At 39.2% G+C, this 21210-nt stretch overlaps 1 protein-coding gene across 1 annotated transcript in view; it reads left to right on the top strand.

The window, feature by feature from the left end:
• Positions 1–20332, top strand: part of LOC122552955 (cell cycle control protein 50A-like) — a 32432-nt gene extending 12100 nt beyond the window's left edge. The window contains exons 3-7 of the mRNA XM_043696267.1: positions 268–375; positions 10263–10350; positions 12201–12341; positions 15126–15335; positions 18094–20332. Coding sequence (XP_043552202.1) covers positions 268–375; positions 10263–10350; positions 12201–12341; positions 15126–15335; positions 18094–18287 — 741 coding nt within the window. The 3' untranslated portion in view covers positions 18288–20332. The remainder of the gene's footprint in view (positions 1–267; positions 376–10262; positions 10351–12200; positions 12342–15125; positions 15336–18093) is intronic.
• The last annotated feature ends 878 nt before the right edge of the window (positions 20333–21210 follow it).

Raw genomic sequence — 21210 nt, forward strand, 5'->3', positions numbered from 1 at the left:
CGGTTACTGAAAAGTAGGAGGATGGGCAATCATATTAGTCTTGAATGTGTCCCATGTTTTCATTGTAATTTAGTTTGTTGGTCACACAGAGCAAAAAGTGATTATACTATATACCTATATACTAAATAAAGATTGATTGTGTTTACCTTAGTAGTGTTTGTGTTAGCAACCTTGTACAATGTCCTGTTCAAACTTTCCTAAAAATGAAAGTAGCTTTCTGTCCAAAGCTTGTAACTGAACCTTGTTTAAACTGAATATATTTTGCAGGGAAATGTTTTTATGTATTATGGATTATCAAATTTCTACCAGAACCATAGACGATATGTCAAATCAAGAGATGACAGCCAGCTTAATGGTGATAAGGCTTCTTTAAAAGTAAGTGAATGTTCTTTTGGAATATAATTGTAACAACTGAGTGTTTATACTGCAAACTTTGTTTTAACTGGCACTTATGAACTGGTGCTCTTGATAAGCTGGCAAAAATTATATACTTCAAATATTGTGAAGTTTACTGTATTATTTTGCCCAATTATCATTGAGGTAAATAAATTTTTAAAAACAATGTAAATATACTTGTTCAATTGATTGGCTACATGAAATATCAACAGTTGGATAGCAAGAGGCTTGTTCCCCAAAGTGGGGAACTTGATTATTAAAGGTCACGAGTTCACGGTGAGAGGGGAAAAGTTTAAGGGGGATATGCATGGAAAGTTCTATGCAGAGGAGCGTGGGTGCCTGGAACGCTTTACTGGTGGAGGTGGTAGGGGCGGGCACGATAGCATCATTTACAATGTATCTAGACAATACACGAATGGACAAGGAGCGGAGGATACAGATCCTTAGAAAATAGGTTTAGATAGAGGATCTGGATCAGCACAAGCTTGGAGGGCCATATGTCCTGTTCCTGAGCTGTAATTTTCTTTGTTCTTTGATTCAATTTTGAGTCAATTTCTCCTCATACTGCAATTTACTGTAGTGTCAGAGTAGTCAGTTGCCAGAGTGAGAAGGTTCTCTGCTGATTTTATTTAAGGTAAGTTGCATTTTTTTTTCCCCGAAGTGATTTATGTTGTAAATAAAGTATAAGTGATGTGTGTTATGTTTATATTACTTAGTGTGTGTTTTTACATTGATTGTGTGGACCGTTTGGTTATCTGGAATAATTGATCAATTGGCACCCTCCTGGTCCCATAGCTGCTGGATAATTTTACTGTACTGTCAATTTCATTCTGTAAGTAGCACAGTATTAAAGACTGCAATACAACTCTGCTAGCATTCGAGCAAGAAATTCAGAAGATTGCAGACATTGCCATGCAGAGGATACTTGTAAGCTCAGATGATATAGATGGGCTGATGGAATGGGTAGGAAGTGGCAGATGGAGTTCAACCCTGATTAAGTGTGAGATAATGCATTTAGAGAGATCATAGGGCAAAAGGAATACATGGTAAAAGGGAATATATTCAGAGGGATAGATGATATGAGAGATCTTGGTGTGCAAGTGAACAAGTCCCTAAAAGTAACACTGCAGGTAGATAAGGTGGTAAGGAAGGCATATGGAATGCTCTCCTTCGTTGGCAGAGGTATTGAATACAAAAGTAGGGATAAAAATGAAAATATAGAAGGCACTGGTGAGGCCACAACTGGAGTAATGTATGCAGTTCTGGTCACCACATTTCAGGAAGGACCAAATTGCTCTGACGAGCGTGCAGAGAAGGTTTACTAAAATGATGCCAAGGCTGGAGAATTGTATCTATGAGACATTGGGGTTGTTTTCCTTGGAACAGAGAAGGCTGAGGGCTGATATGATTGAGGTACCAAAAAATGGTGTGGGATGGGGATAGAATAGACAGGAAGAACCTGTTTCCCTGGGCAGAGTTCAAAAACCGGAGGTCATAGATTAGAGCTAACTGGCATAAGAATTAGAGGGGATGTGAGGGAAACCGTTTTTACGTAGAGGGTGGGAGGCATCTAGAATTTGATCTAGTTGGTGGTAGAGGCAGAGACACTAAATAGTATGTGGATTTGAACCTTAAGTACTGCAAGGCTATGGGCCAGTTGCAAAAAGTGGGATTAGAAAAAGTGTCTTTGGCTTGGCATTGACAAGATGGAGTCAATGTCCCCTTTCTGTGCTGTATCATTTCTATGTTCTGTGGAGTGACGCTTGAACAATTTCTAACTTCTGTTCATTTCAACCATGAAATGAAATTCTTGTCAATTTACCTATTCAGTTAATGAAGTACATAATAAAGGTCAGGAGGAATTTAATTCCGTTTGTGGATTTTTTTTTTGTTGACCAGAATGTAACTGACCAGCTGTTATATAATTGCGAAATTAGATGAGACAGAGGGTGATTGGGTGAGGGGCATGTGTCTGGTGATTGGGGATGTCAGGCAGTTTGTTGGGCAAGATGTGAAGTGAGTCATTAGAAAGGGAAGAGAAGTGAGAAGCGATTGGTTGTAAAGAGAAGAGAGCAGAATGCTATCAATGGTTGCCTTTTAACGCAGGGATAGCTAGCAAACTGCGAAATAGGAAAACTTAATCACAGGTAATGAAGTTTGTTTGTTATCGTTATCAAAAAGAAAATTTTTACATTTAACTTATAGCTGTTGTTTTGTGCCAATTTAAATTCTGTGGTGTCAAGGAAATTTATGCTGTCCTTGTGGCTTTAAGTTTAATAGAAGGTTGATAATTGTTGAGGTATTACTGAAACATTTTTATTCTAATTGAGGGGCCAGATACCCATGTGTCAAAGTAAGTATCAAAGATAATGTTACTATATGATTACATAATGAAGGAGTTAGTAAGAATAAAAAAAAATTAACCCTTGAAGTCTCACGAGCTGTTGGGTGTGGATGTTTGATCACTGTAGCATAGCCTTAGGGTTAATTTGTGATAATTACCTTTCTGTAGAGATGAGAACTCAGTCATTTGTGGATTTCAGACTTACGGAATATTGGACTTGACTGTTTGATTTTCTTTTCATCTGACCTTTGTCTGGCCTAAAAGAACTGACGCTCTTCTGGTCTCTATTTAAAGTGCCATCAGTTTGACCAGGCTTTCGCTTATTTGTGTGATTGTAAGATGCAGAGGCTATGGTGGCATGTTGTTCCCATAAGTACCCTGACAGGTTAGATTAAATTAGATTACTTACAGTGTGGAAACAGGCCCTTCGGCCCAACAAGTCCACACCGACCCGCCGAAGCGCAACCCACCCATACCCCTACATTTACCCCTTTAATCTAACACTACGGGCAATTTAGCATGGCCAATTCACCTGACCTGCACATCTTTGGACTGTGGGAGGAAACCGGAGTGCTAACCACTGTGCCACCGTGCCGCCTCTTTGCTGGAGGATTCTGTGCTGTTGGTTGAAAATAGCTGGATTTTCTCAGCCAACCTGAGGCTCATTACAGGTGGAGTAACCACTCCAATCGAATTGCGTTGGGCTACTGCTTCTGGCTCCAGCCCTGGTAAGGAGAGTGATTCTAGCTCACTGTGGTCTCAGACATGCTCTGTTCTGAGCAGCAGTAGTTGCTTTGCACTGCTTCTGGCTTAATCTGTCATGGACCCTGGTGCTCTCATAAATATTGGGTATGATTGTGCTCTCTAGCCTGCCATGCTTGCGTTGACTCTTGGAACGAGCAGTCCTGCTTAATCCTGTATTTCCTGCTTTTTGTCTGTAACCCTGCAAGTTTGACTTCCTCAACTCCCATTTCTTCAACTCACTTCAGAATTATTTATGAGATCAGAGAGCATTCCAGAACCCGACATTGTTGAATGAAAGAATTTTCTCAATTTAAGAACATCATAAGTGTTGCATTTAATCTTGCAACTCTTTTTATTGTTAATTTGTAGATGTGGATGTTGCTGGCTAGGCCAGCATTTAATACCTGACCCTAATTGCTTGGAGGCAGTTAAGAAACAGGCATGTTGCTTTGGGTCAAGTTTCATAAGTGGGATTTTCTTCCCGAATAGATATCAGTGAACCGGGTGGGTTTTTATGTCGATCCATAGTGGTTACACGGTTGTCATTTGGCTAACTTGTTGTTCCAGATTTATATTCAATTCAAATTTCACCATCTGCTACGGTGAGATTCGGACCAATGTCTCCAGAATGTTAGCCTGGGGTTCTGAATCATTAGTCCAGTGACGGTTAGCATTTTGGGTCCAGTGACTGTTTGTTTTTTCAGAACTGAAAATAACAGGGAAAGTCTGGTATTTATTTATGTTGGTGGGGGAGGGGCAAGTGAATAGAGTACATGGAGAATGTGTCCAGAGAGAGAGTGAAGATGGGGCTAGGCAACCGGAGATTGCTGCTGATAAACTGAGAAAAATGAATGTTAGGTAGGGTACTAAGAGAAGTGTAAATGGTTGAAATTGGGTTGGATGTGCTGGGGACAAACCAATGAAACGGGATTTAGATGTGTGAGGTAGTTAACAAACATAGAGGACGATGTTCACATTCTGAAATTGTTAAACTCAGTAAGTCCTGAAGGCTGTAAAGGTGCTGAGGTGGAAGATGATGTATTGGTCCAGATTGTGTTCAGTCTTGCTGGAACAATGCAGCAGGCCTGAGACAGCGATGTTGGAATGGGAACACAATGGTGCTTTGAAGTGGCAGGCAACTGTAAGCTTGAGGTCATTTTTATAGGTAACGCTTAGGTGTTCAGCAAGCAGTAATCCTGTCTGCGTTTCATCTCCCTTATATAGAGGAGATCACATTATGAGCAGCGAGTATTGTTTTGGATGATATAATTAAAGGTGGGTCTGGGACCTGGAATAGTGAAAAGGAAGAAGGTAAATGAGCAACTGTTGCACCTTCTACGATTGCATGGGAAGTGCCATAGGGATGTGATAGTTGCTAGGAGTGGAGGAGAATGGACCAAGGTGTTCTGAAGGGAATGGCCCTGTGGAATGTTTTCAAGGAAGGGAGGGGGATTTGTGTCTGGCGGTGGCAGTGACAGCTTATGATCCTTAGGGTATGGTGGCTGGTGGGATTGAAAGTGAGCATCAGGTGGACTTATGGGCTGAGGGCAGAGAAGGGGTGAGGGCAGAAGTGTTGGAAATGGGTCAAACACAGCTGAAGGCTGTCAACCACGGTAGGTCTGTAAGGGAAAAAAAGGTAGACGTTTCTTCGGCATTTATTGAAATGGATGCATAAGAGAAACTGAGAGAATGGAATGGAGTCCTTACAGGGAGCAGAGGGTGTAAAGATGTATAGTCAAGGTAATTGTGGGAATCTGTGGGTTCGGTAATGGATATTGGTGGCCAGTTTATCCTCAGAAATAGAACCTGAGATATCAAGGAAGGGAAAGGAGGAATCTGAGCTGGGTCAGGTGAAACTGAGAGCAAGGCAAAAATTGGAAGCAAAACTGATAAATTTTCCAATTCCGAATGAGAGGTGGTATGGTAGCTCAGTGGTTAGCACTTCTACCTCACATTGTCAGGGACCTTCGGCAACTGTCTGTGTGGAATTTGCACGTTCTCCCCGTGTTCCATGTAACCCACAAAGTCTCAAACTGAGGCCCATGTGGATTCCCGTGACTGCACATTTGACATTGAGAAAGTGAGGGGAGTCAAAGGAGTTGTTGCTCAAAGTGGGGACGAGTTTGGCAAGGTGAAGGAAGTTGCTGGTGGATGGGGATGGTTCAGGATTTCTCTCATAGAAGAATTGGAGAGCCCTCAGATCACCTTGATGGGGGATAGATGTGAAGAGGATGTGGCGGGTGTCAGATGAATCATAGATATACGTGGAAAGAAATGGACAAGGGAAGAGAAAATCAAGTCAAGGTAGAAAGAAAAAGGTTTTATGGGGCAGGAACAATCTGAAAACAATGAGTCTGCCTGGGCATTCCTGTAGATGTCCCTAAATGAGATTAAGTTAGTCACAGTTGTGGAAACAATAGCTTGATGTTTGGAAGAGAAAATCAAGTCAAGGTAGAAAGGAAAAGGTTTTATGGGGCAGGAACAATGAGTCTGCCTGGGCATTCCTGTAGATGTCCCTAAATGAGATTAAGTTAGTCACAGTTGTGGAAACAATAGCTTGATGTTTGATGGTAAGATCATAGGAGGAGATGTCAGAGAGCTGTTGCACAGCCTCCGCAAGGTATTTGTCAGTACAGCAGACAACATCAGCACCACCCTTGTCAGCAGGTTTGATTACAAAGTCAGGGTTGGATCCGAGAACTCATGGAAAAATAAGTTACAAGGACATTAAGTTAAAATGGGTCAGGGGAGTAGAGAAATTTAAGGTGGCTAATCTCTCAACTACAGCTCTCAATCGACATGTCAACTGCAAGTAAGGGACCCAGCTGGAGAGAGAGTAAGAGGTGGGTAAAGCATTCTGTGGGATGGGGAGAGGACTCGTGGGCATGGATGCCAAAACATTGAAAGAAGAGTTTGAAGTCATGGTTTGCCTGAAATTCATTGTGGTAGGCGTATAAAGGGATAAAATCACATCCTTTGCTGAGTACAGATGCTTCAGCATCCAAGGAGGAGGAGAATCGACGTTTCAGGCATAAGCCCTTCTTCAGTAATGAGGAGGGCATGCCAAGCAGGCTGAGATAAAAGGTAGGGAGGAGGGGCGTTGGGAATGCGATAGGTGGAAAGAGGTTAAGGTGAGGGTGATAGGCCGGAGAGGGGGTGGGCGCGGAGAGGTCAGGAAGAAGATTGCAGGTCAAGAAGGCGGGGCTGAGTCCGAGACTTGGGACTGAGATATGGTGAGGAGAGGGGAAATGAAGAAGCTGGAGAAATCTGCATTCATCCCTAGGTGTTGTGTTGCCATGGTCTGGCGATGGAGGAGGCCAAGGACCTGCATGTCCTTAGCGGAATGAGAGGGGGAGTTAAAGTGTTCAGCCACGGGGCGGTTGGGTTGGTTGGTGCGGGTGTCTGTTCTCTGAAATGTTCCGCAAGTAGGCGGCCTGTCTCCCCAATGTAGAGGAGACTTCTATAGAGTACTTGATCCAAAATTGTTCTCTGGGAACTGTCTGCCACACAGTCTGAAAAACATCCATCTGCTGCCAACCTTTTTCTTCTTGTCACTAGCCAATTTTAAATTTATGCTGCAACTCTTCCTTTAATTCTGTGGTCTTCCATATTCTCAATAAAGGCCTGTGTGGTTCTTCCAAAAGTTAGTGCATCCATCAACTGTACCATCTTGATTGGGCTAATCATATGAGATTTTCCTTTACCAAATACACACTGGAACCCCTTAGTTAAGCAGGGTTTTTTGAATGAAAGCTTATTTTGTCTCTGAAATGGTTTCAACTAACTTTCCTGCCACTGACACATATAGCTGACTGCTCTGTATTTTGGGTCTTATGTTTTGCCCTTTCCTCGAATAGTGCTACAACATCAGCTCAGTCTTTAGTACTGTTCTGGTATCCATTGAGGACTGAAAGATTTTGACCAAAGTCCGTAAGTGGTTTTAGCTATCAAAGAGGAATTTCTCAGTGGACTGGATGAGTTACTAACTTAAATTATTATTTTTAGTGTGTATTTTCTATTGATTATCATCATGTCCATAACTTTTGTCTCTCCTTTTGTAATATTACATTCACATCGTAGAATCAGAATGGTTACACCACAGACCAAAACCATTTGAGTCTTTGCTGTCTCACTGTGGTAGTAATTTGCCTGGACTCAATCCTGTCTTTCCCCTATGACCCTGCAATTCTATTTCCTTCAGGTGCTTATCTAATTCCCTATTGAAAGCCACAATTAAATCTATTCCATTACCCCTTCAGGCTGTATATACCACATCGTCACTATTTGCTAACCAAATTTTTTTTTTAACTCGTATCTGTTCTTGTTCTTTTGCCAATTTGTCCCCCTTTTTTCTTAGCCCTCTACCATTGGCAATATTTTCTTCTGTCAATTTAATCTGGACTCCTTATGAGTTGAATACCTCTGCAACCTTCTGTGTGGAACTTCCCAGCAGTTGTTGGCTGAGGTGACCTGTAGCATTCTTCTTGCCAACTTGAGGTTGCGGGAACCCCTGGTGGCAAACTGACTATGGGAGAGTTTCTTTCGGATTTGGCAAGAAGGATGTTGTATAGAATAGTCCTGTACAATACATGGATTTGCAGGCTGCCTGGAATTCTTGCGGCCTTGTGTCAGTGTTTCCTGTTTATGTTGAATGCGTAGTGTTACAGGACCCAAATTTCAACCTTTATCTTCAAGCTTTGGCTGCACCATAGCAACACACTCCTGACCTTTGGTAATCCAACATGGAGAGGGTAGGCAAAGAGAGGAATTTTTCCTAATCTGCTTCTGGGCCTGGCCATGCTGGTCAGAAACAAGTTCAGGCAGTGAGTAGTTGAGGTGGTAATTTAACCCAGCTGCCTGCCTGTCTTTTATGGCTAAATTCATGCCTGGATCTCCCTGGTGAAGAGAATTTGGTCTTCATCAGTACACTGAATTCCAATAATTTGCCCACCACAGAGAGAAGATTAGCGTATAATTATTTGGCTTATCCCTAATATCATTTTTGAATAATGTATAATATTTGCAGAATTCCAACCTTTTTTTATCTTGCCTGTAACAAATGAGGGTTGGATCCTCTGAGAATCCGTATTTCCTCTCTAGCTTCCTTTATCTCATCCTAGATTACAAGTCATCTACCTTCAAGGACATCAGTCCCTCCATTGGTTCTCTTGTCTAATATTTCACACTCTCTTTAATGAGAGTGCCCACATCATCCCTAACTTTGTGAAGTTAGGAACAAACTGTGCCTGATCAACCTGCACTCTTAATAAACAGTCAAAAAATTATATACCTCAGATACCATGAACTAATGTGATGTCCAAGCAGTTACACTGTAAATAAAGTATAACAGTGATATGTATACCTCCTGAATTATGTTTCTATTACTTAGTGTGCTTTTACATTGATTTTAGGAGATGTGTTGATGTTTTTACATAGATTTTTTGAGGAATGTGGCTGCCTTGAAACTTTGCTTGGTCAGCGTTACTGCAGTTATGCGGACTGTATCTTCTGATTATCCTGAATATTTGAGCAACGAGCACACTCCTGGTCCCATAGTGTCAGGGGATCATATTCACTTGCCTATTATTTGCTACCTTATCAAAGAATGTCCTGGAATCTCTTATAGAACCAGATTAAAACCGGCATTTCTTCAAGTCAACCACAGTTCAAAAATGGCCCCAGCAGGGGTTTACTTCAAAGCCGTATCAACAGTCATGTGATTTGCAGGCAGACATTTAAAACAAAACTATGCCCTCTTTTCAGTGACGTCTTTTTAAGGAAATCCACTTCCCGAAGCTTGAAATAATTCAATTTTCCATAATCTTTTAAAACTTGGTCGTTCAAGCCATTGTTAAATATAAAATGTTTTGGTGACACTATCCATTCTGCTATCTGTCAGCATGGTGTCAGGGGATCATATTCACTTGCCTATTATTTGCTACCTTATCAAAGAATGTCCTGAAATCTCAAATGTATTTATCTACTACATTATCTCTGACTAATCCCATCTTTCTGTACCACCCATCTGTAATTTTTGTCATAAGGTAGGAACAGGACTTTCATTTTCATATTTACATGGTTGTAGATCACTTGCTATTTTATTTTTTGTTTCTTGATTTTTTTTTATAGAACTTCTGTAACTTATCTCAAGTCTCTTTGTATTTTCCACATATTGTCTCTTGTTGTCCCTGTACTTAGCATTATCCTTGATTTTTCTTTTATGTTGTTAGTTATGGTGTTTCAGTAGAGTTCTGAAACGGATATTCTTTTTCCAGGCTCATGTTTCCCATTGCTGTTTTGTACCATTATTTGCCTGTTTTAACTTTCCCAGTTAACTGTTCCTCTGTTGGATTTTCTGCACTTCATTTATTTTTTTTTTGTCATGCTTGTATTTTTAGGTTTGCACATAAATTATAGTATATTGAGTACTGTTGCCTTGCTGTTGCCCATACATTCACTTTCCTCCTATCTGCTTGACTTCACAATCCATTCCTAAATTTAGTGATGAATCTTCCCTGTTTGGGCTTCCTGCATAGTCGGTTTATATACTGGAGTAATTTCACTCCCTAGTCCACTTTTTAAAATTCTTCAGATCAATTAATTTCAGGGTACCTTTATGCATTTATTATAAAATGGAAAAGTAAATGAACGCAACTGCATCATTTCAATATCCATTTACAACCAATATCTAGGTGAGGCTTTTTCAGCATCCTTCATACAAAAATCTTTTTGTTTTTTCAGTACTACAATCTTAAATCTTTGTTCTCTACCCACTCAGGATCCAAGCAAAGAGTGTGACCCATATCGAATGTCTGATGGATTACCTATTGCCCCTTGTGGAGCGATTGCAAACAGTCTGTTTAATGGTATGTAAGCACCTTTTCTGTGTAAGTAAATTAAAAATCAGATTGCATAGCTTATATACAACATGCTTTGATTTGGAACAGTCTGTGAATGTACATCACCTCTGTGTGTTAGAAAGAATACTACTTTGTAAAAATATTTGTTAGCCTGGTGGCACAATGTACCAAGACAACAAATACTCAGACATATTTAACCTCCCTGTGGAAGAAAGTCACTTAGAATGAAGGTAGAGTGTCAGTGAGGGTATATCTCAGAAGTGCCATTCAAAGACCTCATACAGAGCCGTGGGGCAAATTGCTGGTACATACTCCCAAGTTGAGTGTGTTGGTACCTCCAATCAAAATAAGGAAACTATTCAATTCTCAATTAATGCAATGAACATATTTTATTCAGTTAGTGTTTGTTCCAAATCATTATACTATTCAGCCAATGATTTGTTTTAAGAAATGAGCAATGGCATTCAGGTTATTGACAATTAAGAAATTGTAAATAATTCAATTAGTGTAATTTTGCTGATGGCCTTAAGTAAGAATGACATACATCTCTTGTCACTAATTCTTTTCTGTTTGTGTATCCTCTCTCCCATTCCATTGCATCACTTGTCAATGAATCTTGCTAATATTCTTTGACTTATTTCAATCAGTCACTCCTGTTCTACATGTTCTGTGTGTATTACTGATTTGTATGTTTGAAATATTTTAAGTGATAATAGAGGAATACATACTGTTTTTCAAAAACAAAATACAGGTACACAATTCTTTGTCCGAAATTCCAAAATCTGAAAAGCTTCCAAATTCCGAATGTTTCTTGTGGAGTGTGGAGCATCATTTAGGATACAGGTGACCCACCTCCACACCCACTCAAACCACGTCACTCAGATGTGAGGTGGCAGCATGGCCCAGCATTGGCAGGTGTCAATTGAGTCTCAGTGCTCGTACTATTCACATGTGCGTCTGCTGTTAGGTGATTTTTTTATTTCACTGTGAAAATGTCATTTATTCTGAAACCTGAAAAATTCTGAAAAATAACGCCCTAAGGATTTCTGATAAAGGATTGTGCATCTGTATCTGAAATCTGAAATAAAAATAAGTACTAGAAACATTCAGTGTGTCAGGCAGTTCCTATGGAGAGCACCGGAAAGCTAATGGGCTGGGAGATTTCTAAGTAATCAGTCCCTAGCTCCAACGCTTCCGCTTCCACTTTCACTTGAGGTGGGAGGGTGATCCAATAACTTAAGCTGCTCTAAGCGTTTTCTAGAAACTCAGCAAACAAAGACCGCTGATTAGTGGTACAGCGTAAATGCTTTTTCATTCATTGCTAGTCTCCAGTATGCCCGCCTGGAAAACCACCGGCAACTAGGTAGCTCCCCCTCTATCGCAGAGGCTTCCATGCCATCTTCCACATCCTCCCACCTCATTTTTCTCGCTCTCGCTCTCTCTTGATTCATGGGACAGGCTAGATGGTGAATCTTGCTGAAAAATTGACCAATGAAATCACAGTTAAGTCCAACACTGACATAATGCAAATCAACTTCCATCAAGGATCACTTTTAAACATCCCTAATTCTTAGCTGACTTCTTTTCTTATTTTGATGCCTAAGGGCAGCAGCAGTGGTCATTCCACACCCCTGGTACCTGCTCATGGTGGAGCAAAGAATCCACCTAGCCTGACTGTTCTTTTCTACAAGGTGCATTTATCCACTGAGTTATTGAGAGCAAGCTTTATCTAGTCTTTATTCCATAATGTGTTTTCAAAATCTCATGAAATAAATTTGAATTGGCTTTTGTTGTGCTCTCACCTCTGTCTTACCCCCTCACCTATTAATTTCTTGGTTCTTTGATTTTTCATTTAGATACTTTGATACTGTACTACATTGACAATGGCACTCAAAGTGCGATTCCATTGATTAAAAAAGGCATTGCATGGTGGACAGATAAGAATGTCAAGTTCAGGAACCCAACTGGGGATTCCAATTTATCAACCATTTTTAAAGGTACCTTAATTTCAACATTGGATTATATCTTTGAATCAGTATAAGGTTTTTTTTAATGTAAATTCTATGCTGGAAATTATCTGAGTTGGTAAAAAGTTGTGCCCCTGTTTTCTTGAATGCCTTAACTTTGCAATTAATATATTTAAATACTCTTTGAGAAAAACTATATGGGTCACCTATAGTTAAGAAATCAGAGTTATAACAGTATGGTGGAGTAAGTATACCTTTTCCAGGTTGGGGTATTTGGTCTCTGACGGTAAATTGGTTGGATTTAATTGCAATTTTAGTAGATGAGTATACTGTGCAAAAAAGTCTGCTGAATAAGAAAATTAGCATTAGATTAGCAAATGTGTGGAACAGAAATACCGCAGTAATACATTAAGGAATATTCTGTTGAGTGTCGAAACTGCGTCACCTATTGATGTGCTTGAAATGATAGACTGAGAGTAATGTGGATCTTGCAGCTGCTCCTAAGGTCGCAGGCTTACTTCTAGATTTCTTATAGTTATTACATCTCAGTAGATCTATATTCCCACCTAAATCATATATAAGGCAAGTTTAGTAGGTTTGCAAATGACATCACCATTTGAAATGGTAGAGTGGGTTGTGAAGAAGGTTATCTAAGATTACAAAGAGATCTTGATCAATTGGGTCAATGGGCTGACAAATGGCAGTTAGAGTTTAATTTGGATAAATGTGAGGTATTGGATTTTGGTAAAACAAATGGAGACAATAAAAAAAAAGGACTTGAGTAGTGTTGTAGAATAGAAAAACGTAGAGGTTCAGGTACATAATTCTTTGAAGTTTGTGTCACATGTAGACAGGGTGGTTAAGAAGGCATTTAACATGCTTGTCTTCATTGCTCAGATGTTAAACTATATGAATTGGGATGTTATGTAGTGAGGCCTCTTCTGGAGTACAGCGACAAGTTCTGGTTTCCCTGTTACAGGAAGGATATAATTAACCTGGAGTGAGTTCAGAAACATTTATCAGGATGTTGCCAGGAATGGAAGGTTCGAGTTATAGGGAGAGGCTGAATTAACTGGGTCCTTTTTCACTGGAATGTAAGAGGTTGAGGGGTGACCTTTGAGGTTTATAAAATCAAGAGGGGTATAGATAAGGTGAATAGCAAAGGTGTTCTTGCTATGTTTGGGGAATTCAAATTGAGGGCATATTTTTAAAGTGAGAGGAGAAATATTTTTGAAAAAGGCATAAGGGGTAAAAACATTTTTAAACAGAGTGGTTTGTGTGTGGAATGAACTTCCAGAGGAAGTGGTGAATGCAGATAGAGTTAACAACTTTTTAAAGACGTTTAGATAAGTACACAAATAAATGTTAAGAGGGATATGGGCAAAGCACATGTCAGTCGGATAGGTTAACTTGGGATTATGGTTGGCATGGACTGGTTGGATCGAAGGGTCTGTTACCATGCTGTATGACTCTGACTAATTGTCCAATTCATATTGCAGTAGGGTTAATAATTGGACAAATGTGGGCTGTCCAGTCTTGGAAGAAATTGAATAAAAGTTGAATTTCTACTTTAATGAGTAAAAGGTAAAGTTGTCATAGTTCTACCAGACCATAAGACTGCTCTCTTTTTCGAGGGAGAGATGACTGATGGTTTAATCTGAAGGTCACCATGACTTAGGTGAGGAGAGAGGTTGAGAAGGCAAATCCTTCAAGGTAACCTTAGCTGGTGTGGGAATTAAACCCACAGTGACTGTGCATTGCAAACCAGCTGTCCAGCCAACTGAGCTAACTGACCCCAGAATTAATGAATAATGACGTTGTGGAACACTATTTCTACCTAAGCTATGATATAAGGCAAGTTTCACGTGTTCAAACTGAAACAAATGTCTTTGGTGTATGACCAACATGAGGACTGAGTTTAAAAACAGAAAATGCTGCAGAAATGAGCAAGTCTGGCAGCATCTGTGGAGAGAGAGAGAGAGAGTTGAAGTTTGAGTCCAGTGTTACTCCTCTTCAGAACTGGCTGGGCTTCCTTTTAGAATATTAAAATAGGTATAGAAATTGTAAAATCAGTTTCAAAATAAAAATAAATAGCATTTTGAATAGATAAACTTCAGGTTAAATTCAGATATCTTTCATCTACAACTATCTCAATCTTTCAAAATTTTCCAGAAGACCTTTTCATAATTCAAGAGTTCTCTGGTGGAACTGGTTAAGTTAAAGGTAATATCATGGTATATTTTGGACTTTGGTTTGGCCACATTTGAAATGCTGTGTACAGTTCTGGTTGCCACATTACCAAAACGATGTGGATGCTTTGGAGAGGATGCAGAGGGGGTTTACCAGGATGTTGCCTTGTATGCAAGGCAGTAGCTATGAAGGGGGGTTGATTAGATTAGGATTGTTTTCATTAGAAATACAGAGGTTGAGGGGGGACTTGATTGAGGTCTACAAAATCATGAGAGGTATAGACAGGGTGGATAGCAAGAACATTTTTCTCAGAGTGGGGGACTCAATTACTAGGGGTCACGAGTTCAAGGTGAAAGGGGGAAAGTTTGAGAGGTATGCGTGAAAGGTTCTTTACGCAGAAGATGGGTAGTGCTTGTAATGCATTGTCAGCAGAGGTGGTCGACGCGGGCACAATAGTGCCATTTAAGATGTATCTAGACCGATACATGAATGAGCAGAGATCAAAGGAGTACAGATCCTTAGAAAATAGGCGACAGGTTTAGATAGAGTATCTGGATTGTCGCAGGCTTAGAGGGCCAAAGGGCCTGTTCCTATGCAGTAATTTTCTTTGTTCTTATATTACAGACACTGCGAAACCTGTGAACTGGCCAAAGCCAGTGTATGAGCTGGATCCAACTGATAAGGACAACAATGGATTCATCAATGAAGATTTCATTGTGTGGATGCGTACTGCAGCTTTACCCACCTTTCGCAAGCTGTACAGGCTTATTGAGAAAAAGGATGTGTTGACTCCTACATTACAACAGGGAAATTATACATTGCACATTACATACAGTATCCTTTTTACTAAAAGTGCTAAAAACTAAACATGCTGCCCGTTTATCATTTTAATTTGCCTTTTGAAGTCTTAATGAAGTACTGTGCTTGAAGTACTGATTCGTGTTTGTTCGGAAAGTATTACATTTTATATTACATTTTTTACATTACATTACAGTGTGGAAACAGGCCCTTCTGCCCAACAAGTCCACACCGACCCGCCGAAGCGCAACCCACCCATACCCCTACATTTACCCCTATACCTAACACTACGGGCAATTTAGCATGGCCAATTCACCTGACCTGCACATCTTTGGACTGTGGGAGGAAACCGGAGCACCCGGAGGAAACCCACGCAGACACGGGGAGAACGTGCAAACTCCACAGTTAGTCGCCTGAGGCGGGAATTGAACCCGGGTCTCTGGCGCTGTGAGGCAACAGTGCTAACCACCGTGCCGCCCATACGGTGGTGCAGTGTACATGAGTTTACTTTCTTGCTACAATCAAATGTTTGCAGCTATCGGCCAAATAATACCTGCTATCCTTTTGTATAAACTGCATATTGGCTCATTTGCGTACCTATCTTTTCACTTTTCTAATTGCATTATGCTGTAAATGGGAATGAAATGAATATAGATGTTGCATCAACAACTATTAGACCTGCAAATACTTAAGCAGTAAAACTATATTAGTTAGGTATCTAGAGGAAAGGCAGTTCAGATTTAATTGATCATAAGAGATAAAATGTGAATTTATTCTGCAAGTCAGCCTGCTTAAAGTTACAGTTGGTTTTGCATTTTATACTTGAAGAGTGGGCGGCACGGTGGCACAGTGGTTAGCACTGCTGCCTCATAGCGCCTGAGACCCGGGTTCAATTCCTGCCTCAGGTGACTGTGCAAACTCCACACAGTCATTCTCCCCGTGTCTGCGTGGGTTTCCCCCGGGTGCTCCGGTTTCCTCCCACAATCCAAAGATGTGCAGGTCAGGTGAATTGGCCATGCTAAATTGCCCGTAGTGTTAGGTATAGGGGTAAATGGGGTGTGGGTGGGTTGCGCTTCGGAGGGTCGGTGTGGACTTGTTGGGCCGAAGGGGCTGTTTCCACACTGTAATGTAATCTAATCTAATATGTCTCTGCTTGTACAGTGACATAATCTCAACTATGAAATCAGCAACAGATCAATTTTGTAAATTACTGTACCAATTATCCTGTTTGCACATCTGAATTGTGGAAAGAAGGAAATATTACAGTTTGCATGCAATTTTCTCTAATGGCATCAGGAAAATTTTCATTCTGTGACAAGATAACAAATATGGCTTATCTTTTCATTTTATTAGATCTGTTTGAGCTGTCAAGTAATTGGTCTCAAATTTTAAAAAAAAAATAATTTATGGGATGTGGGCATCGCTGACTGGGCCAAATCTATTGCCCATCCCAAACTGCCCTTGAGAAAATGGTGGTCAGGCTCCTCCTTGAACCACTGCAGTCCATTTGCTGTAGATAGACTAACAAGGAACTGATTTCCTGCATTTTGATCCAGCAACACTGAGGAAATAGCAATTCTATTTCTCAGTCAGTATGGTGAGTGGCTTGGAGGGAACCATGCAGGTGGTGGTGTTTTCATATATCTGCTTTCCTTGTCCGTCTAAGTGAAAGTGACAGGTGCTGTCTAAAGATCTATGATAAATTGCTATAGTGCACCTTATAGACGGTACATACTGTTGATAGTGTACATCGTTGATGGAAGGAGTGAATGTTGGAAGATGTGGTGCCAATCAAGTGAGCTGTTCTGTTCTGTTTTGTCAATTTGGTTGTGCAGTTGAAACCACATTTGTCCAGACAAGTAATGAATGTTCCATCTAATATTTGAAATTCTTCCTTTATGTCAGCCATTATAATTGCACAGCATTTTCTGGAGTAGTATAAAAAGATTAGATTGACAAAGAAGTTGTAAAAGATTTGTTTTGAGCTAATGAAAGTTTTGCTCACCCCAACTGAAGCGTTACAAAAAAATATATCTACTACCTGGACTCGTATATAAAAGTGAAAATGGTCAAGAGAATGTTACCCTTTATTGTGTAAGATTACAGTATTGAGAAAAGTGCAAAGAGTGTGCAATGTATTAAAGTATGATTACAATTTATAAATGGTGTAACATACCAAATTACCTAGTCAGAACAGCTAGAATGTGAAATCCAATTCTAATTTTAAATGAAAGTTAAAATTGCTCTCTTATTTCCTCCAGCAGGTGGAAATTAATCTATAATTGAATAAATAGTGTAATCAATTTTGAAAATTGGACTGTGCCATGAAATAATGTATGAACACTCAAAATGCTACTTCATTAAATGTTATCTGGTTTGATCCCAGGTCTGAGCTGAATTAGCTGATTTGTTGGACTTTTGCAGTTGACTGAGACAGGATGCCCCCTTCTAATCTCTGTGATCATTGCTGGGAAGTACCTTTTGAGCCAGTGTAGGATTGGTTCAGATTTGATACTTTCCAAATAGTAAAGTTTAGGCACTTCCTCACAGAGAAAACCAGCCTGATGATGATATAACCCCATATTTCATCATAGCTGAGCAGTTCAATATGTGCTGTCAGTGTAAGAATGTGAGGTGACTTTTGGTCTCATTGGGATTTAATGTGTTCAGAAGTAACTGAACAAAAGGGGGATTAAATAAGCATTCTTGAAAATTAATCTAGAAAAAATAAATCAATGATCAAGAAGTGTAAGATTTAAGTTAAGTACTAGTCTTCCTATACTAAACCGTTCAGATTATCCAGTGCGCAGCTTTGATGGGCGAAAAAGGATGATCTTGAGCACTATTTCTTGGATGGGAGGAAAGAATCCATTCCTTGGGATTGCGTACATCACTGTTGGTTCTATCTGCTTCTTTCTGGGAGTCGTACTACTGATCATCCATCACAAATATGGAAGCCGCAACACAAGCGCTGACATTCCTAATTAGTAGTGTCTTTGCAACAGAATAATTGCATGTGCATCCATCTAAAGTTCTGATATATGATGAAGCTTTAGGAAGATCTTAGAAAGCAATTCCAGTTATTGTATATGAAGTGAGATTTGGCTGTGTCTTTGGTGCATTGTCAGTATCTGATTGATGTCTGCGAAAATATGCTGAAAACATTTTGATTTGCAGGTGAAGCAGTATAGTGCAAAATTGCTTGATCACGTTTTTAAACAATCGATGTTAATGGCTATAAATTCTAAAATCTGTGCATATAGATGTTAATATTCTTGGACCTATTCTAGAAATTGCTTTTAATATTTCTTAAGCAATGGTAAAAATTAATTGCACTTTTGTTCTTTCTTACCAACCAGAAATTCAGTGGAATGTGCAAGTTCAGATAAGGACCGATTGAAATGTACGTGTTATTTTCTGTACATATGGTGATTATTTCCCCTTAGCGTTAACAAACTGCAACTAGCTCTAGTGATCGTTAGCTAAGACACAACACTGGTCAAATGCATGTATAATTGTCAATATGTCTTATTTTCAGTTCCTGTAGATAATTGTTTTGTCTCTTCTGTGAAAACGAAAAATTGAAATTATTTTGCTTACTGTTTTTGACCAATGCATTCACATGCCACCAATAAATAAGTAGTTAATTGGCAGCTGAAATTGGAGGAGAGGAATGAAATCAGTATAATATTTCAACACAACATATTACAGATCATAATCTTTTATGCTATAAAGTATCTTCAAATAATGGTGATTTCCCAAAACCCTATACCAAATATTCTTGTCATTATCATTTCTAGAACAGCCTGGCTGCAGATGGTGTAACTAAAAGCTATTTTAGCAGGGTAAACAAAAACCTTCTGTTGCAACGAGAGTAAATGTGAGCTGGTAACCAATGGCGATCATACTGAGTAGTTGCAACTCTCTTATGATTTATGTTGTCAAACATCTCTTGTTTTGAGGTCATTAGCTCCTTTACTACAAGTTGTTGAGGGAATTAGTGTGTGTTTCCTTTATGGGAGGCGAAGTGGGAGTAACACGATCGGGTTAGTAGGTGTGCGGGGGTGGGAGGGAGCTGGATTTTGACAACAGAGTGCAAATTTTGTCAGTTGTAATTTATTGGAATGTAAGTGATATTATTGGTATGAAAATAAAGGTCTGGCTGTAAATGGCTCAATGTTGCTATGTCTAGTGCTGGAGAAATTATTCTTGCGCAGATTTGGGAAAGGGGAGTTTTCCTTTTCTTCTTGAAAAAATAAGCAAACAATTTCCTGTTCCAGTTCCACTCTTTGTTGTGAAATTCTTCTCAATAGATTGAAACATAAAAGTATTTTCTTTTGGGGCTGAGGAATGAATATTTACGAACGCACAGACCACAGCATAAATCAGCCATGCAACAGAGAGTTAAAAGTATTGTCCTAGCTACTGTTGGAAAAAATTCTTGTGAAATGAATGTAATTAAAGTTTATTTATCACACTTTTGAAAATTTGTATTTTTTTAAATAATTACTTGGTTAAGTTGTTTCTAAAGATTGTTGGAACTTGCTTTAGGCTGTTACCAATTGGATTAAAGATCTTTTCAGATGAAACATACATTTAGTCTTTTGACAGACTCTTTCTGAAAGCTCCTTGTTGTTTTATGTGGCTGATCTCTGGAGTTAGGAAATTGTGGATTACAGATATTTGAATTAAAATTTGTTTAGTCCGCATTGCAATACAAAAGAGTTCATTAACTGACTTTTCGTTGTTAAAGGAATCCTTTTATAAATTAATCAGTTTGTTGAACTCTATGTTCATACCTGTCCAATATAATTTGACCTTTCTTTAAAGCAGTTGGAAACTCTCAATCCAAAAATCGGATACTTGAATACCAACACCCTTTTTAGGCATAGAAAATACTTGAATGCAAGTATTCATCTCTAGGTGCGACAAATGATGTTTATATCAAATATTTTGTGTTTCAATAAAGTGCAACTGCACTTACTGGCCTTGCATTTGTGCTGATAGATCAATAAAGTCATAGTTCAAAATTACACCTCTTTTTGTGTCTCACTATATCATAAAAATATTGCTGAATTTTTTTTAAAGGAATATGCACAAGTACATGGTTATGGGTTATTTGAAATTCTGTGCTATGACTTGAAGTACAACTCTTCCAAGGACTTTGTTTTATAAGTTGTTAAGGCATATACGCTCCAAACTAAATCCTGAGTCAATGTTGAGTTGCTGATCTCAACTTGGATAATTCTATGAAGGTCTGAATTGGATCCAAAACCTTTGGATTGGGGAAGATTTGGCATGTTTCACAGCAGATTGTAACAGTGCAATAAAAACACAGTACTGCAGATGCTGTCAGTAGATGACAATTACTTCAAGAAACTAATCAAATTTGCCATACATTACTGAGCCAATGCAGATTAACTATGAATTATCCATATACTGTGTATGCTGCAGCTAGCCAATTAATAAACTGATGGTGAAATGCCTGGACATATCAGGATTCAACTATATTTCTGATCATGCTATGGATTGTGCGGTAGACAACGTTAATAAGGTCTATTTTTCCAGAGCTATGTATGCAGTAAGAAGAGACATTATACCTCAGCCGGCTGAGAATTGATACTCTATTGTGGAACAGCTGAGTGCACTGTCTGGTTAAATGCCATTTCTTGTATTGATTAAACCTATTTGTACCTGAAAATGGTTTCATATTTAGGCATTGTGTCTTTTGCTTAAAGTTAAATTGAATTTTGGAATCTAATCTCAATCTATTAAAAGCCATATCCATTGATTCTAAACAATATAAAATTGAGAACAGGCTTGTCAAATTTGTCATTTCACTGGCTGGGTGAGGAAATGAAGTAGAAAGAATTGAAATAAAATGTGAGAAAGATGGAGAATGCTTGAATAT

Source organism: Chiloscyllium plagiosum, chromosome 9 (genome assembly GCF_004010195.1).
Source record: "Chiloscyllium plagiosum isolate BGI_BamShark_2017 chromosome 9, ASM401019v2, whole genome shotgun sequence".
Classification (NCBI taxonomy): Eukaryota; Metazoa; Chordata; class Chondrichthyes; order Orectolobiformes; family Hemiscylliidae; genus Chiloscyllium; species Chiloscyllium plagiosum.